Source organism: Corvus brachyrhynchos, unplaced genomic scaffold, assembly GCF_000691975.1.
Source record: "Corvus brachyrhynchos isolate BGI_N302 unplaced genomic scaffold, ASM69197v1 scaffold409, whole genome shotgun sequence".
Lineage (NCBI taxonomy): Eukaryota > Metazoa > Chordata > Aves > Passeriformes > Corvidae > Corvus > Corvus brachyrhynchos.
The window spans coordinates 874891-887956 of NW_008246059.1; the positions used below are offsets into that span (position 1 = coordinate 874891).

At 39.2% G+C, this 13066-nt stretch overlaps 1 protein-coding gene across 2 annotated transcripts in view; it reads left to right on the plus strand.

The window, feature by feature from the left end:
- TEX10 (testis expressed 10) overlaps positions 1–13066 on the plus strand; it is a 54907-nt gene that overhangs the window by 18961 nt on the left and 22880 nt on the right. For both annotated transcript variants that reach the window (XM_008642683.2, XM_008642684.2), the window contains exons 8-9: positions 1770–1945; positions 2713–2890. In XM_008642683.2, coding sequence (XP_008640905.1) covers positions 1770–1945; positions 2713–2890 — 354 coding nt within the window. The remainder of the gene's footprint in view (positions 1–1769; positions 1946–2712; positions 2891–13066) is intronic.

The window sequence follows — 13066 nt, forward strand, 5'->3', positions numbered from 1 at the left end:
AAGAAAAGGAAAAAATGCTTGGGAATATCCCATTTTCATCCTCTTTTCACACAGAGTGAAAAAGAGACCTTTTTCATACTGACTAGTTTCCCTGAGGTTATATAACCACTGTTCTCTGTACTTACCTGAAAGTCTGGAGAACCTCATTCAGTTTCATGTGATCATATGACTATCTGGAAAGCTTTAACTTTCTATCTTTAGGCATCACAAATAGCAGTAGTTTTCCTGCTGTTCCTCTTAGTCTTCTACATGGATCTGTGACATTTTTAGTAACATAAGAATGAAATCTCAAAAATTCTTTGCAAAAAAGTATGACTACACTTACGTCTGACAAGACATTTGAAGACAACACAATATTTGTGTACTACACTGATCCATTTGTTTCTTTTAGAAACAAGTGGGGTTTTTTTAATTTCTTCAAAATGTGGACTGTTCGGTAGCTCCTGGATGACATTCATGTTGTTCTATTCAGTTTGACGTCATAGCTCCTTCAGCCCTCCTCTGACTGTTCTCCTCATTCTTCTTTTTTTTTTTTTTTCTCAGAAGCTTCTCAAAAATAGTCTAAGAGAAACAGAATTTACATTGGAGCATTTTTCCAGAACTTTTTAATGAATTAGTTTATTTTTAGGTATGTCTGATTCAAGGATAAAGTAAGAGCTTTTGGCCTGTTGCTTGCTGCCTTGTGGAAAAAAGAAAACTTGACTGATTTATTACACGGTTCAGAATTAAGTTTCATCTTGTTGTTTTGGTTATCTTGTCTTCGGTTATCTTCACCTAATCACTGCACACATACATGTGGTCATTGTGTGTATTTATGCATATATAGTCTGTGTGTGTGTGCACATATGCATTTATATACTGGTAAGGGTCTGAAAAGGCTATTCAGCCTCACAATCTGCCTTCAGCACTGACCTATGTGAGATGCTATAGGAAGAAGACAAGAATTACTTTTACATAATACTCTAAGCTTCCAATCATTTGAGGCCTCTTCTTCCTCAGTGTGCAGAGCTTCTGTGTGTTTATCACTCAGTGGATGTCTGTATCATGAGCTTTGCTCATAATTGCTTGGACCAGTCTAAATCAAGAGCAACTGCAGCATCCTCTGGCAAGGAGTGACAAAGCTCAGCTATGTCAAGACCCAACTTACTTTTGCTTGTTTAATCCTGGCTCCTTCTAGCTTCATTTGATACTAGCATCTGTTCCCATCTGTGGGAAGATGAATCAAATGTTTTATTCCCATCCACTATTTCCATGTCAAGTGATTTGAGATCTCTGAGCCCACCTCCAACTCACCCACTTCAGTTGTCTGTTCTCCAGGCTTTTCCCACTGTTGAACAGTTCATCTCTTTGCAAGGCCCTTCTCTCTTGTGTCATGGGTACTTAATTTCCTTGAAAAGGTTTTGGTTGACAGGTCTTTGAGAGCGAAATAATCTGTATCATCATCATGCTACTCTTGTTGACATCTTCAGAGACCTACTTTGAACTTCTTGGTTTACACTTGGCAGTTTTTTTTCTTGTGATCATCACTTTGGTAGTAAGCTGATGAAATGCTTTTGGTTGGTTTATAAATGGTACTTGATTTGAAAAGCCTGAGTGACATAGAAATTTTAGTCTATGAAAGATAGAATTAGTCCATACAGTTGTTTCAGTTTGAGCCAGAAAGGAGAAATAAAAGCAACTTAATCAAGAATGGGAACAGATATTTTTGTGGTTTTTTGTTGTTTTGCTTTTTTTTTCCCCCTCCAACTGATTTTTCCCTCTTTCTTTAGAAGTCGAAGTAAAGTTTTATCTCGTTGGTTGGCTGGCTTACCTCAGCAACTGGCTCTGCTTGGCTTGAGGAACCCTGAGCTTTCCAATCAGCTCATTGATATCATTCATTCTGCTGCTTCTCGTTCAAACAAGGAATTGTTGCAAAGTTTACAAGCCACTGCTGCTCGAATATACGGTAAGACTTTTACACTACTGCACAAGGAATTTTGTCCCTCACCTGGCTGGCAGGTTGCTATAGGTGGAAAATCCTGTTGTTTCCTAGGTGAACGTAAAGACTGGGTGGGGGGTCAGGGTTGCAGATTGGTTTGGTCCCCTATAATAAAGGTTAAAATGAACTATGTGTGCCATTTGCTAAAGGATAGTATAAAGATTTGAGATCTTTAGTTCAAATTAGCAACTAATTAGACTGGAAGCTTCAGTTTTTGTGTGTCAGAGAATCACAGAATCATTTAGGTTGAAAAAGACCTCTAAGATCATAGAGTCCAAGCAGTATCCCTGCTCTGCCAAGTCCACCACTAAACCGTGTCCCCAAGTGCCACTTGTGTTTGAACACTTCAAGGGATGGTAATACTAGCACTTCTCTGGACAGCTAGTCCAATGCCTGACCATCCTTTTAGTGAAGAAGTTTTTCTAATATCCAATCCAAACCTCCCCTGGCAAAACTTTAAACCATTTCCTCTCATCCTGTCACTTGTTACCTGGAAGAAGAGGCTGACTGACCCTCACCTGGCAGCAACCTCCTTTCAGGTAGTTGTAAAGAGAGCTAAGGTTCCCCTCTCGGCCTCCTATGTTCTAGGCTAGTACTGCCTTTTTTTTTTTTGTCCTTTTTCCCCCCCTCGTTGATGTTGGTTATAATGTCCTCATGTCAGCCAGTAGCTGAGGTCGTTGGTCAGTGCAGGCGGGGTGTCTGGGCGCGTGCTGACCGTGCGTTGTGTGCTGCAGATCCGCTCGAGGGCACGCTGGTGCTGCTGCCGGCCGAGGCGCAGCGGCGCCTGGTGCAGCTCGTGTACTTCCTGCCCTGCCTGCCCGCCAGCCTGCTCGCCTGCCTCAGCCGCTGCTGCATCATGGGCAGGATGTCCTCCGACCTCGCCGCCACCCTCATCGGCATCCTGCACATGAGGTACCGCGCTCTGCGCCTGGCTCTGGCCAAGAGCAGCCTGTGTGTGAATGTTCAGTCATAAAGTGTGAACTTTGTGATCAGTTTGCACACAGAAAATCAATATGACGTGCTGGCACTGATGGTGTGAGGCAAGTTAATGCTTGAGTCAAACTTTACTCCTAGCCTTTTGCTTTGACTCTGTCTTTACAATGCCTGATTTTCTCCAATACGTAAGAAAATCACACAATTGTTTAGGTTTGAAAAGAACTTTAAGACCGAGTCCGGGTGTTAATCCAGCACTGCCAAGTCTGCCTCTAAACCATGTTCTTAAGTGCCATATTCATCTATCCCTATTATTTTATTGTCTTTGTATATATTAATGAAGTCTACCAAGAATTTTCATCTCTAAATACAATCATCGGTGCTTTTAATACTGAGTCCTTTCAGTAAGGATGCAAAGCAGCATTAGCTTATCTCTTACAAAACCTGTAAGGCTGCACAGTATTGAGCACCTTCTACCCAGAATGTCATCACCAGTGGTCTTTGTCCTGTCACTAATTGCAGCTTTTCCTTGTAAATGCTTCAACCTGACACAGCTGATTGTGAAAAACAACCAACCAGTTTGTTTCTCATGTTCTGCTTTCTTTCACCTCACTTTTTGTCCAATTACCACACCTAAATAGCCAAATTACAGTTGCTAGGCAAGTGCCTTGTTTGAAATTACTCATGCTCTTGGTTTTTTTTGTCCTGGCTTGAAAGAGGATAGGTTTGCCTGTGAAGTCAGGGAGAGAGGCTGGTGTTCCACTGAAGTGAGTGGAGGGCTTGCTGAGATTTCACAAGGCTGTTTTGCTTTGCTGCTTCTGGGAAAAATATGTTTTTCTCCATTGGTCAATATTGTGGAACCTTGAATAAACAAGCAGGAATTAAGCTTATATGAATTATGCTTAAGGTGATTCTTGATGCTTTTAGGACCTGAAATGTTTTTAATCAAAATGTAACACAACACAGTGTACTGCCAAATACAGACCTGTTTGTATTAGCTGTGTAATGTGTGAGTAAGGTGACTAACATAAGAAACAATAGTGGTGAGATTTATATCCTATATATATAATGCATTACTGCTGTAAAAGTGAAATTCTGTCTAGTTTTGGGAAGATGGACATCAGATTTTACTTTTAATAATGAAAAATTGTCTGTAATATACTGGAAACTCAGTGGCAAAGTATAACCAGTTCGGAGACAGTCATTGTAAGAACTAAAGTCAGTAATAAGCACTCAGGTGCTTATTTTGTTGTTAGATTTTAGTGGATCTTCAATGTGGGAGATTTTTGTAATAATGGAGTGCCTGTTATCTAAAAACTGCTGTGAAGCTGCAGGTGGGTTGTAGGCATTTAACCCTTTTGGCAGAAGATGCAAGTGGCAGACAGAGGGTAGTGTTCTTACCAAATTTTGTAGGTTACCTTCTGAAAACGGAGCAGGGGGAGTAAACTCTTAGTTTTCAGAAGTGCAAAGGAAATGTTTTGATTTTAATCTATGGCATTTGGAACATGTTTTAAACTTAAGTTGGATTCAAAGATTGTAGGTAATCAACCCAAGAAGTCCATCTGAAATCGCTAAACGAAAGAAAAATGTACTGATGTACTTACAGTGGTGCATTTTCTTGTATTGAAAATCCCTGTCAGTCCTTTCTGGAAGCCTGCAAGTTTTGATGAAACTTGAAAAAAATATGATTGCTCTTGACTTAGGATTACTTTTATTTGATAAGGCTCTTACTTCATTGAGAGGGATTAGTATTAAGGACAGGAAGTTGATTCGTTTTCTTTAGAAGCACATCTGAAAATAATAACAAGTTCTTGGAAAGATTAAAATGACTCTTTCGTAGACAAAGTGAATGCAAGGCATTGAAAATGCATTCTTACCTATAATATCCAAGTTAAAAACCTGTACAGGTTTTAACATTTAAAAGCTTATAGATGACACCATTTTTAGCTTTGGCTTAGATGAAATGTATTTTGGGGAAGACTCCTTTTTTTTTTCTTGGTTTTTTTTTTTTTTTTTTTTTTCCAGTCATCATGACTGTAAACATTTTATCCTAAATGACTCATCTAGGGTACCTTAAAGACTTAGAGAAGCAAGAGGATAGAAATGTTTGTGGCTTGAGGGGAGTGTCCAAAAAAAAGTTGCTTTGGCTAAGCATGCAAAGATAGGGAGTAAGTAATAGTAAATATTAACTTTTCAAGAGTAGGAGTCTAATACTTCTTTTTCATTGGGAAATAAGTGGTACAGTCTAGAAAACAGTAGTAGGTTTTCTAGATATGAACCGTAGCTGGGCTTTATGAGCTTCATAACCTGTTACTGCACATAGGATAAATGAACGAATTTTCTGTCTTTGATCAGAAAGGCCAAGCTGAACTATTGTATCCAGTTTTGTGGCTTGTTTTTAGATAATGACATGGACAAACTGGAGTGGGTCTCAAGAAGAGGGAAGAATGATAGTCTGTAAATTGTAATAATGGGGAATGACTGATGAGGCTGGGAAGAAGTCGCAGTCAGTTGTGTAAAGGGCTGTTGAGGAGTGCAGTTTTAGCAGGATTAAAAATACAGACCTTAAATGTCAAGAGAATGTTTGGTTTGAGTGCTAGCAACATTTTATGAAAGCAGAGATGCATACTGGAATAGGCTGTGTAGCAAGGGGATACAAATATACTTCACTGGAAATAGCTTAGTATCAGGCAATCAGTTTGGACATGGATGGCAGAGGGCAAAGCCTTGAAGAAGTAGAGGGACTGGCTAACTCCTGGTCATCGTTTACAGCTCTTGTGGTGCTCAGAGTTAAACTTCCAAGTTTGTCAAATAAATGGTGCTATTAAAAAACTTACGTAATGCCACGTTTCTGTGCCACAGCTTGGTTCGTGGAACATTTTCTGTACCTTTAGATTATGACTTGCATGGAGAAACTGTCCCATTCCTCAGGAGCTGTCATTTATGAGTACCCCGGTGCTGTCAGTAGATGGCGCTGTTTCTCTTCTTGTACATTCCCGTTCTCTGTGCAGAGGGGAGATTCTCCCTAAATTTCTCTTCTCCTATGGAATCTGCTTGTCCGTCAGGCTTTAAATATATTGCGTTCAGGAGTGTCAGAGGGTTTGGTACTTGGTCTTAGTTCTTCAATAGCCTTTATTCCCGCGCTGTTTTGACTGGCAGAGAATGGCTGTTTTTACTTGCATCCAAGAGTGCACGTATGGAGCCATGTGTATTTGTAAGGGAGCAGCTACATTAAGGTGGATTCACTGAGAGTACCTTTGGATGATAATAAAACTTGCAGTTCCCTGAACAATCATTAGAAACTCAAGGAATTCGTAGGGTTTTTTGTGTGTGTGTGTAAACAATAAAACTTAATATTACTACTTAATAGTAACTGTATCCGGATGGCTCAAAGCACAGCCCTGTGATTGTATCAGGTGGCAACATTAAGTTATAGTTGTGTGTTACCTTTCAGACTTTTTTATTTATTAGAAATGAATTTTGAAAATATTCAATAGTTTCACTTTTTATTTTTGCAATGGTGAACTGAATACCCAAGTGGTCTGTAGGAGACCACTAGGTGAGCGCTGTGTGCTGAGAATTAAGATGATGCTGACAATATTTCCATGTAGAATGGGAAGGTTTCTCATCCTGGGAGGTTGGTTACTGTCTTGGGGTAACTGACAGTTACTATACTGTTAAATTATTGGAATGGTTTCTGTAGTGATTTTGGTCTACATTCACTGAAGTTGGCTGAGGCCAAGGACTGTTCTGAAAAAAAGCTGAAATGCAGCCACCCCGTTTTGGTTGCTGGTATGAACATGGCCAGATTTACACTAATTGATCATGATCTATCTCTGTTGCCAGTGAACAGACATTGCTGGTGTTGAGGTCACTGGGATGGCTACAGCTGATGAGTTTCAGGTGAAACTGAGGATTAGAAGGTGTTGTAGTGGCTTAATTTCCCTGCTCTTCTCGTCAAATGCCTGCCTTGTGCCTACTGTATGGGATCTGAGATCTAAGTAGCTTCAATAAATCCAGGCAGGTGATGGAAGTGTGCCAGGGTTTTGGGGTATAAGTCATACAGAAACAGGTGAGGAAAGGTGTGGAGTGACATAAATGAACAGTCTGTCACTTCTGCCTGAGAAATGAGAGAGAGCAACTTCTTGACAGGAGATGAGTTCTCCGAGTTGGCCTCTGATTTAAGCCTCTGATGAGCTTATGTTTATGGAGAAAAATTGAAGGGTCTGGCTAGTATTTTAGAAAGTATTTTGCATCAAATCTACTGGATGGATTTTTTTTGTGATCTTTAGGTGGTACCACTTTGACATATTGAGATAGACAGTTCATCTTGGTGCAGTGTGCCACATTTCCAGAAGAATTAACTTCAGTGTTTATTTTTCGTTCATGATTTATTGGAATAACTGTTAAATAATCAAATAGTAGTTCTCTGCTAGTTAGGGGTGAATGGTTTAAGTGTTGGTTTGGAGTATATAATATATGACATGAGTAGATCTTTGGCTTGAAGTTCCAGTCTTAGGTTTGCCTTGACAGTGGAGTTCTGGTAATCCGTTGAGGCCGTGGATATGGACAGGTAGACAGTTCTCTTCAGGAAGTGAAGAAATGTATAAATCATTGATGGTCTGATAGGGGCTAAGGTAATAAACTTTAGCAGTATTGGAGGTAAAGCTGGAAAAATTTTTGGTGTAATCTCCCTATGCCTACTTTCTGCATTAATAGGGTAGAAGGGCTGCTTCAGACTAGTTTTAAAGGACTAGTGAGGCATATGCTTATTTTTTGAGCACTTTTTGGAAGACTGACTTTGAAGCAAATATTTTTGTCGAATATGGAAATGTATTAAATGTTGTAAATGTACCTTCTTGTATAAGGTAGATTACTTTGTTTGCCTGACAAAGTGGAAGTCTGCTGTTCACATACCAAGCTCAGTACTGTTACAGTTGCAGAGAAACCCATTTGCCAGGCTCAGTGTTTTTGGCTGCCACTCAGTGACTTTGTGGTGATTGGGGGTCAGATACTCTTGCAAACAGATTTCTCTTTTTTCCTTCATTTTGTATATGGTGCTATGTTTAAGATTAGTAATATATAATCTGAGTATTTACTGTTATGTATTCTATTATGTGAATTGTGGATTAAGAAATGCAGATTATATAGATTAGGAAATTAGATTGCTGACTTTATGGGAAAATTTTGCTGTCTCCTCTCATTCCTTGAAGTACAAATAAGGAAACTGAAATGCGATTTATTTATGTGCCTTATTTATGCGCCTTATTTATGCATAAAAGTTATGGTTGTTTTAGAACTTTTTATCCATTGGAACAGTGTGTCTGGAAATTATTTCACTGTAATAGAGAGTTGGACAGATAATATTTCACTGTCTAGATAAAAAACAATGGGAGTTAATTTATGGCAATTTTCTCTTGAAGTAGAGTGTCCATAAATGTGATCTCCAATGGCTTCAAACAGCCATTTCTTGTTCTTGTGGGACTCCTTCCCTGCTGGGGTCTTGCCAAGAGTTGTTTCTGTTGTTGTAGAAAAGGAGAAGGGTGAGGACCATATAAATAAAAGCTGAGTGCTCTCTGGCATAAATTGTGTGGGAGTTGCAAGTTTTCACAGGTTTGAGATAACCCTGGGGGTAACTTGCATTGTGCTTGATGTAACTGTAAATGGACTCTCCTCTTAAGGGGTAGGGCCTTTAAAATATTCTGCTGCTTTCCAGACAATAATGGGGGAGCTCAGCTGGCATCTCATCAAGCATCCAGGCATGCCTGTTGGTTCCTGCTAGCCTCTGGAATCTGGTGCTTAGAAAGAGCTGAGGTGGATGTTTTAACATTTGTTTCCTATAAGGTGTAAAATTCTGTGTCATCAAATATATTCCTGAGAGATGTTTTAGAGTTATAATAGAGTTCTTTATAGATACTTCCTTTGTAATTAAATGCTACTTTTTCTTTATTTAGCCATCCTAGTTATTTTATCTGCAACCTTTGCCAGTACAGCATGAGAAGGCACAGTGAGAATGCAAAGTGTAGCTAACGAAGACCCTCTATACTACTTGATAAAAGAATTATTGAATGCATAATTGTAGTCAAGAAAAAGAAAAATAGCACATTCCCCCAAAGTGTTTGCAGCCTGGAGAGAACTTGGAGAGGATATTACAACCCGTTATTGTGGTTAGCAATACTGATAGAGGAACTGAATACAATAAGTCTCATGCAAATAAAGTGTAGAAAATATAGCAGGACAGTATATTTATTTTAAAAAGACATCAGCAAAATGAAAGTTTTGCTAAAATGAGCTATATTCATATTAAATGAATAACATAAAAAAGAGGAAACTCTCAATTCATTACAAATGGTATGTAATGGAAAGGCAGCTCAGAACATCTTGGAGACTAAGTCAAAAATCATACATGTATAGAGAGGTATAGTAGTTATGAATGGGTTGCTAGGAAAAATGCAACAATAGGTCTGTGTTCACTGAAGTGCCTTTTCTGGCTGTATTTTTACACCCCTCAATTTAGAAACAAAAAATAAAGGAGGAAAGTAACAGAAGTGCTTAACGCACTATTGAATAAGCTAACATTAAACTAAACATTAGAATGTGCTTTCAAAATGCTGTCTTTTCCCTGTTGGGGTACCACTGAGGATGAAGGGTAAAAAAATGATCTGTTTTCCTTGCTGCAAGATGAGAAAGGATCTGTAGTTCTTGAGAATCAAACCATGGGGTGGGTTACAGTGCATTCCTTCATCCACATCTGGTCAACAAATTTCCTTTTTTTCGCTCACTGTTTTGTAAATGTCTAGGACTTGAAAGAGTGAGAAGTCCAAGCTTGTGTTTAAGGACACAGCCCCTAAATTTTTCCCCAGGTCGGTTGTAGTATGATGTTCCTAATCAAAGGGAAAAGAATTGTGTTGCTGCACTGCAATTGCTGCCACCCAGTAAATGCCGTTTGCTCGTTAGTGAATGTTTCTTCTGATTTGTGCTCTCATTTATAATGTGAAAGCAGTGCTTTTTTTCAGACAACCTCTGCAGCTCTGGAGCAAATGAGCAGCTGACACAGGCTTACTTTTAACAATGCATAGCTTAAATTGTTGTTTTCTTAAAATAGGCTTCATATTTTTCCTCAAATCCCTGGTAATTCCTTTCAGATGTTTGTTGTATTTTGCCACGTTTTCAGATGGAAAGACTTGATCCTTCAAAAGACGTAATGAAAGTTAAAACAAAAAACTCACACTAACAAACCAATGCCTACACGTGGTAACCTGTTGGAGGAAAAGGAGGATAAAAACCCCTCACTTGCTCTTGGAGCTTACATTCAGGCCCTGTGCTACCTGGAACTAAGTTGGTCCAAATGATGAGATGGGTATATGGTTGGGGAAGTATTCCAAGATTCAAATTCAAATTTTGGGGTTTTTTTGAGGTTTTTTTTAGCAATTTCAACATCATTTTGTCACAGTCATGGTTTCCTGTCTTTTTCAGAACTGATATGAAAACTGAGAGTGCTGATCCTCATTAGCAATGGAACTCAGAACTGATTTGATTAAGTTGATGCAGGACATGAGTTTATACTTTATTGCAATTGAATTTCAATCTGACAAATTATTTTTCATTGAAGCTGAACAGGAATAAACTGTGCCAAAGCTCAGATAAATACTGGCACAGGGCTTTTTAATGTTTTAAAAGAACATGTTTTACCAAAGTGCAAGTACACGCCTACACTGGGAGAAAATGTTGTAGATTTTTCTTCATAGAGGTGCAACAGTTGTGGTGTGGTACTTGCATGTGATTTTGCTCCTTTCAGTGTGTTATGTTGCTTATACACACACAGTTCCTGACAATGACAGTATGGGAGTGTTTGGGATGTATTGTAACATACCTTTCATGCTTATAGGTAATTCCATAAGTGATCCATTACCTCGTATTTGACAGGTGTTTTTACATGTAAGCATGATTTTAGATGGCAGTCAGACAATGCAGCGATCATTACACAGCTGGCTGGCTCTAAGACATGAAGAGTTCGTAACAGTCCTGTGAGAAGGCTGGCTAGAAGAAACACCTGTACAGTGTTGTCCCAACATGATTTTATCAGCAGAGCAGTGTTTCTGGGCTCAGACAGTAACCCCCAGGCAGTGTGCTGAAGGATTTGAGTGGGTCTTCTAGAAATAAAGGAAGGATGCTGCAGTGTCTGTGTGGAAGTCTCCCACTTCTGATGCCTACTGATCAGTAGCTGGACAGCTCTGTGTTGATAGATAAACTCTGGGCTGATGTTAAACTTGCTGTGTTGAGAGATCATAGGTAGCACAGGTCATAAAAATAGGAAGTCAAAAGAAGCAAGGAAGCCTTTTCTCTACACCTCTCTGTGTATCAGTAAAGATTTTTTTCTCCATACAATGTCTAGTTGATTACAGTGGAAGATTTGCAAATGGTAAAGGGGTGCTGTCCTACGTATCTGTGGCCCTGGATTGTGAAAGAAAACTCAGCCCTGTTTCATGCAGTGGAAACAATTCCTTATGCTCCTTGGTAGCCGTGTGATTATTTTGGCTATTGTGGAAGAACCACTTTGCTTCTCATGTTTCCAAGGCCTTAACTGAACTCTTGGCTACGCCAAAAGAGCTGCTCAGCTGTATCCTGATGAGCTGCAGAACAACTGAATGTGGGAGGTGCTGGTGTGTCATCTTCACTGTTAGGTAGATAAAGTGACCGAATTGCTTTGTAAGGAGACAAAAAAAAGACAGGGTAGCCTTGATTAGCTTACACTTCTAAGTACTTTCGTATACTAAATAATGCGAGTGCGTGTGGACTTTTGTCATCTCTCTTTCTGGGTTGTTCCTCAGTAGTCACTGTGGCCCAGGGAACATGAGCCTCCAGTGATGTCTGTCTTCTGCCGTATGAGCTGATCAGTTCTACCCACCATCTCCTGCCTTTAAACCAATTATCTCTGGATGTAAGGATCTTCGTTCCTACCCTGGGGTTGCTTAGATTTCTAGAATGTTTTTTCCTCAGTATTATAGGGTCTTCCATATTCATGTGCAGCTACCATTAACAAGATTTCTAAGAGATGCATAATGCAAAAATTGTTCTTCCAGAAACCATTCTGTCTGTTCCCCAGCATGACACAGGTGTTCACGTGTCAGCTCATTTCATCCATTATTACAGTGTGTATTAATTTGCCTAGTGCAGGCACTGATGTTACAGACCTTAGTTATATGGAACCTATTTTTAAAAATAAAGCATAACAACCAGCTCAAAAAAAAAACCAACCCAAAACACCAAAAAAAACCCACACCAAAAAAAACAACTTAAAAACCCCCAAAAATATCATGGCTTTTGTCACTCCATACTCTTGCAGGTGTCAGGGAAGTTCTCAGATATCAGGTTGCTCACAGCTGCTAGTTCAGTTCATCCTTGCTTTGCCATGGAGTTCTTTTGCAAGGTGAATGCCATCTCATCCTGGCACTTCCCTTCTGGTTTGTTGAGTTCCATAATATTTTGTTCAGCTGAAGTTTCAACAGGTTATCTTGAGGAGAACCAGCACAGTTTCTTTGGTGATCAGAAATGGGTAGAGTCCCTGTAACTGCTGTCCTATGGCAATCAAGCAGGCTAAGGCTATTCTTGTGCAGTGATTGTCTGCTGGGTGTACAGAATCTCAAGAAGTTTTCTGCTCCTGATGTGTTTGAAGGACAATTTAATAATAAATTATTAATAGTATCTTGGTGGTTAAAGCACTTGCTGAGGTTGTGGAAAGTCTGTGTTCACTGTCTTCATCTGAAGGGGAGATTGATTTCCTATTTCCTAGCACAGTGACTTAGTCATTGAACTATTTTGAGGATGTGTACTTAATAATTTTATTAAATTTTATTAAATTTTCACAGAGTTGAGGCCTAGAATGCAGTTAGGTTTTTCTTCAGGAAATGAGTGAATCAGCTACTGACTGTGCCTATGACTGTTTAAATGTTCTGTGCAGAACAGAAGTATCAGTGAAAGAAATAGAGGGGAAACTCCTTTTACAATGATTTTTTAACCCAGAATTAAAAAAACAGTTGTGGGAGGCATTGGTTTAAATCTGTAATCAGTGGTTGATAAAATCAATTTAAAATAGGATCACTTACTACAGTACAAGTTTTATATCTCAGGCTGTTGTCTTGCCAATATTCAAAT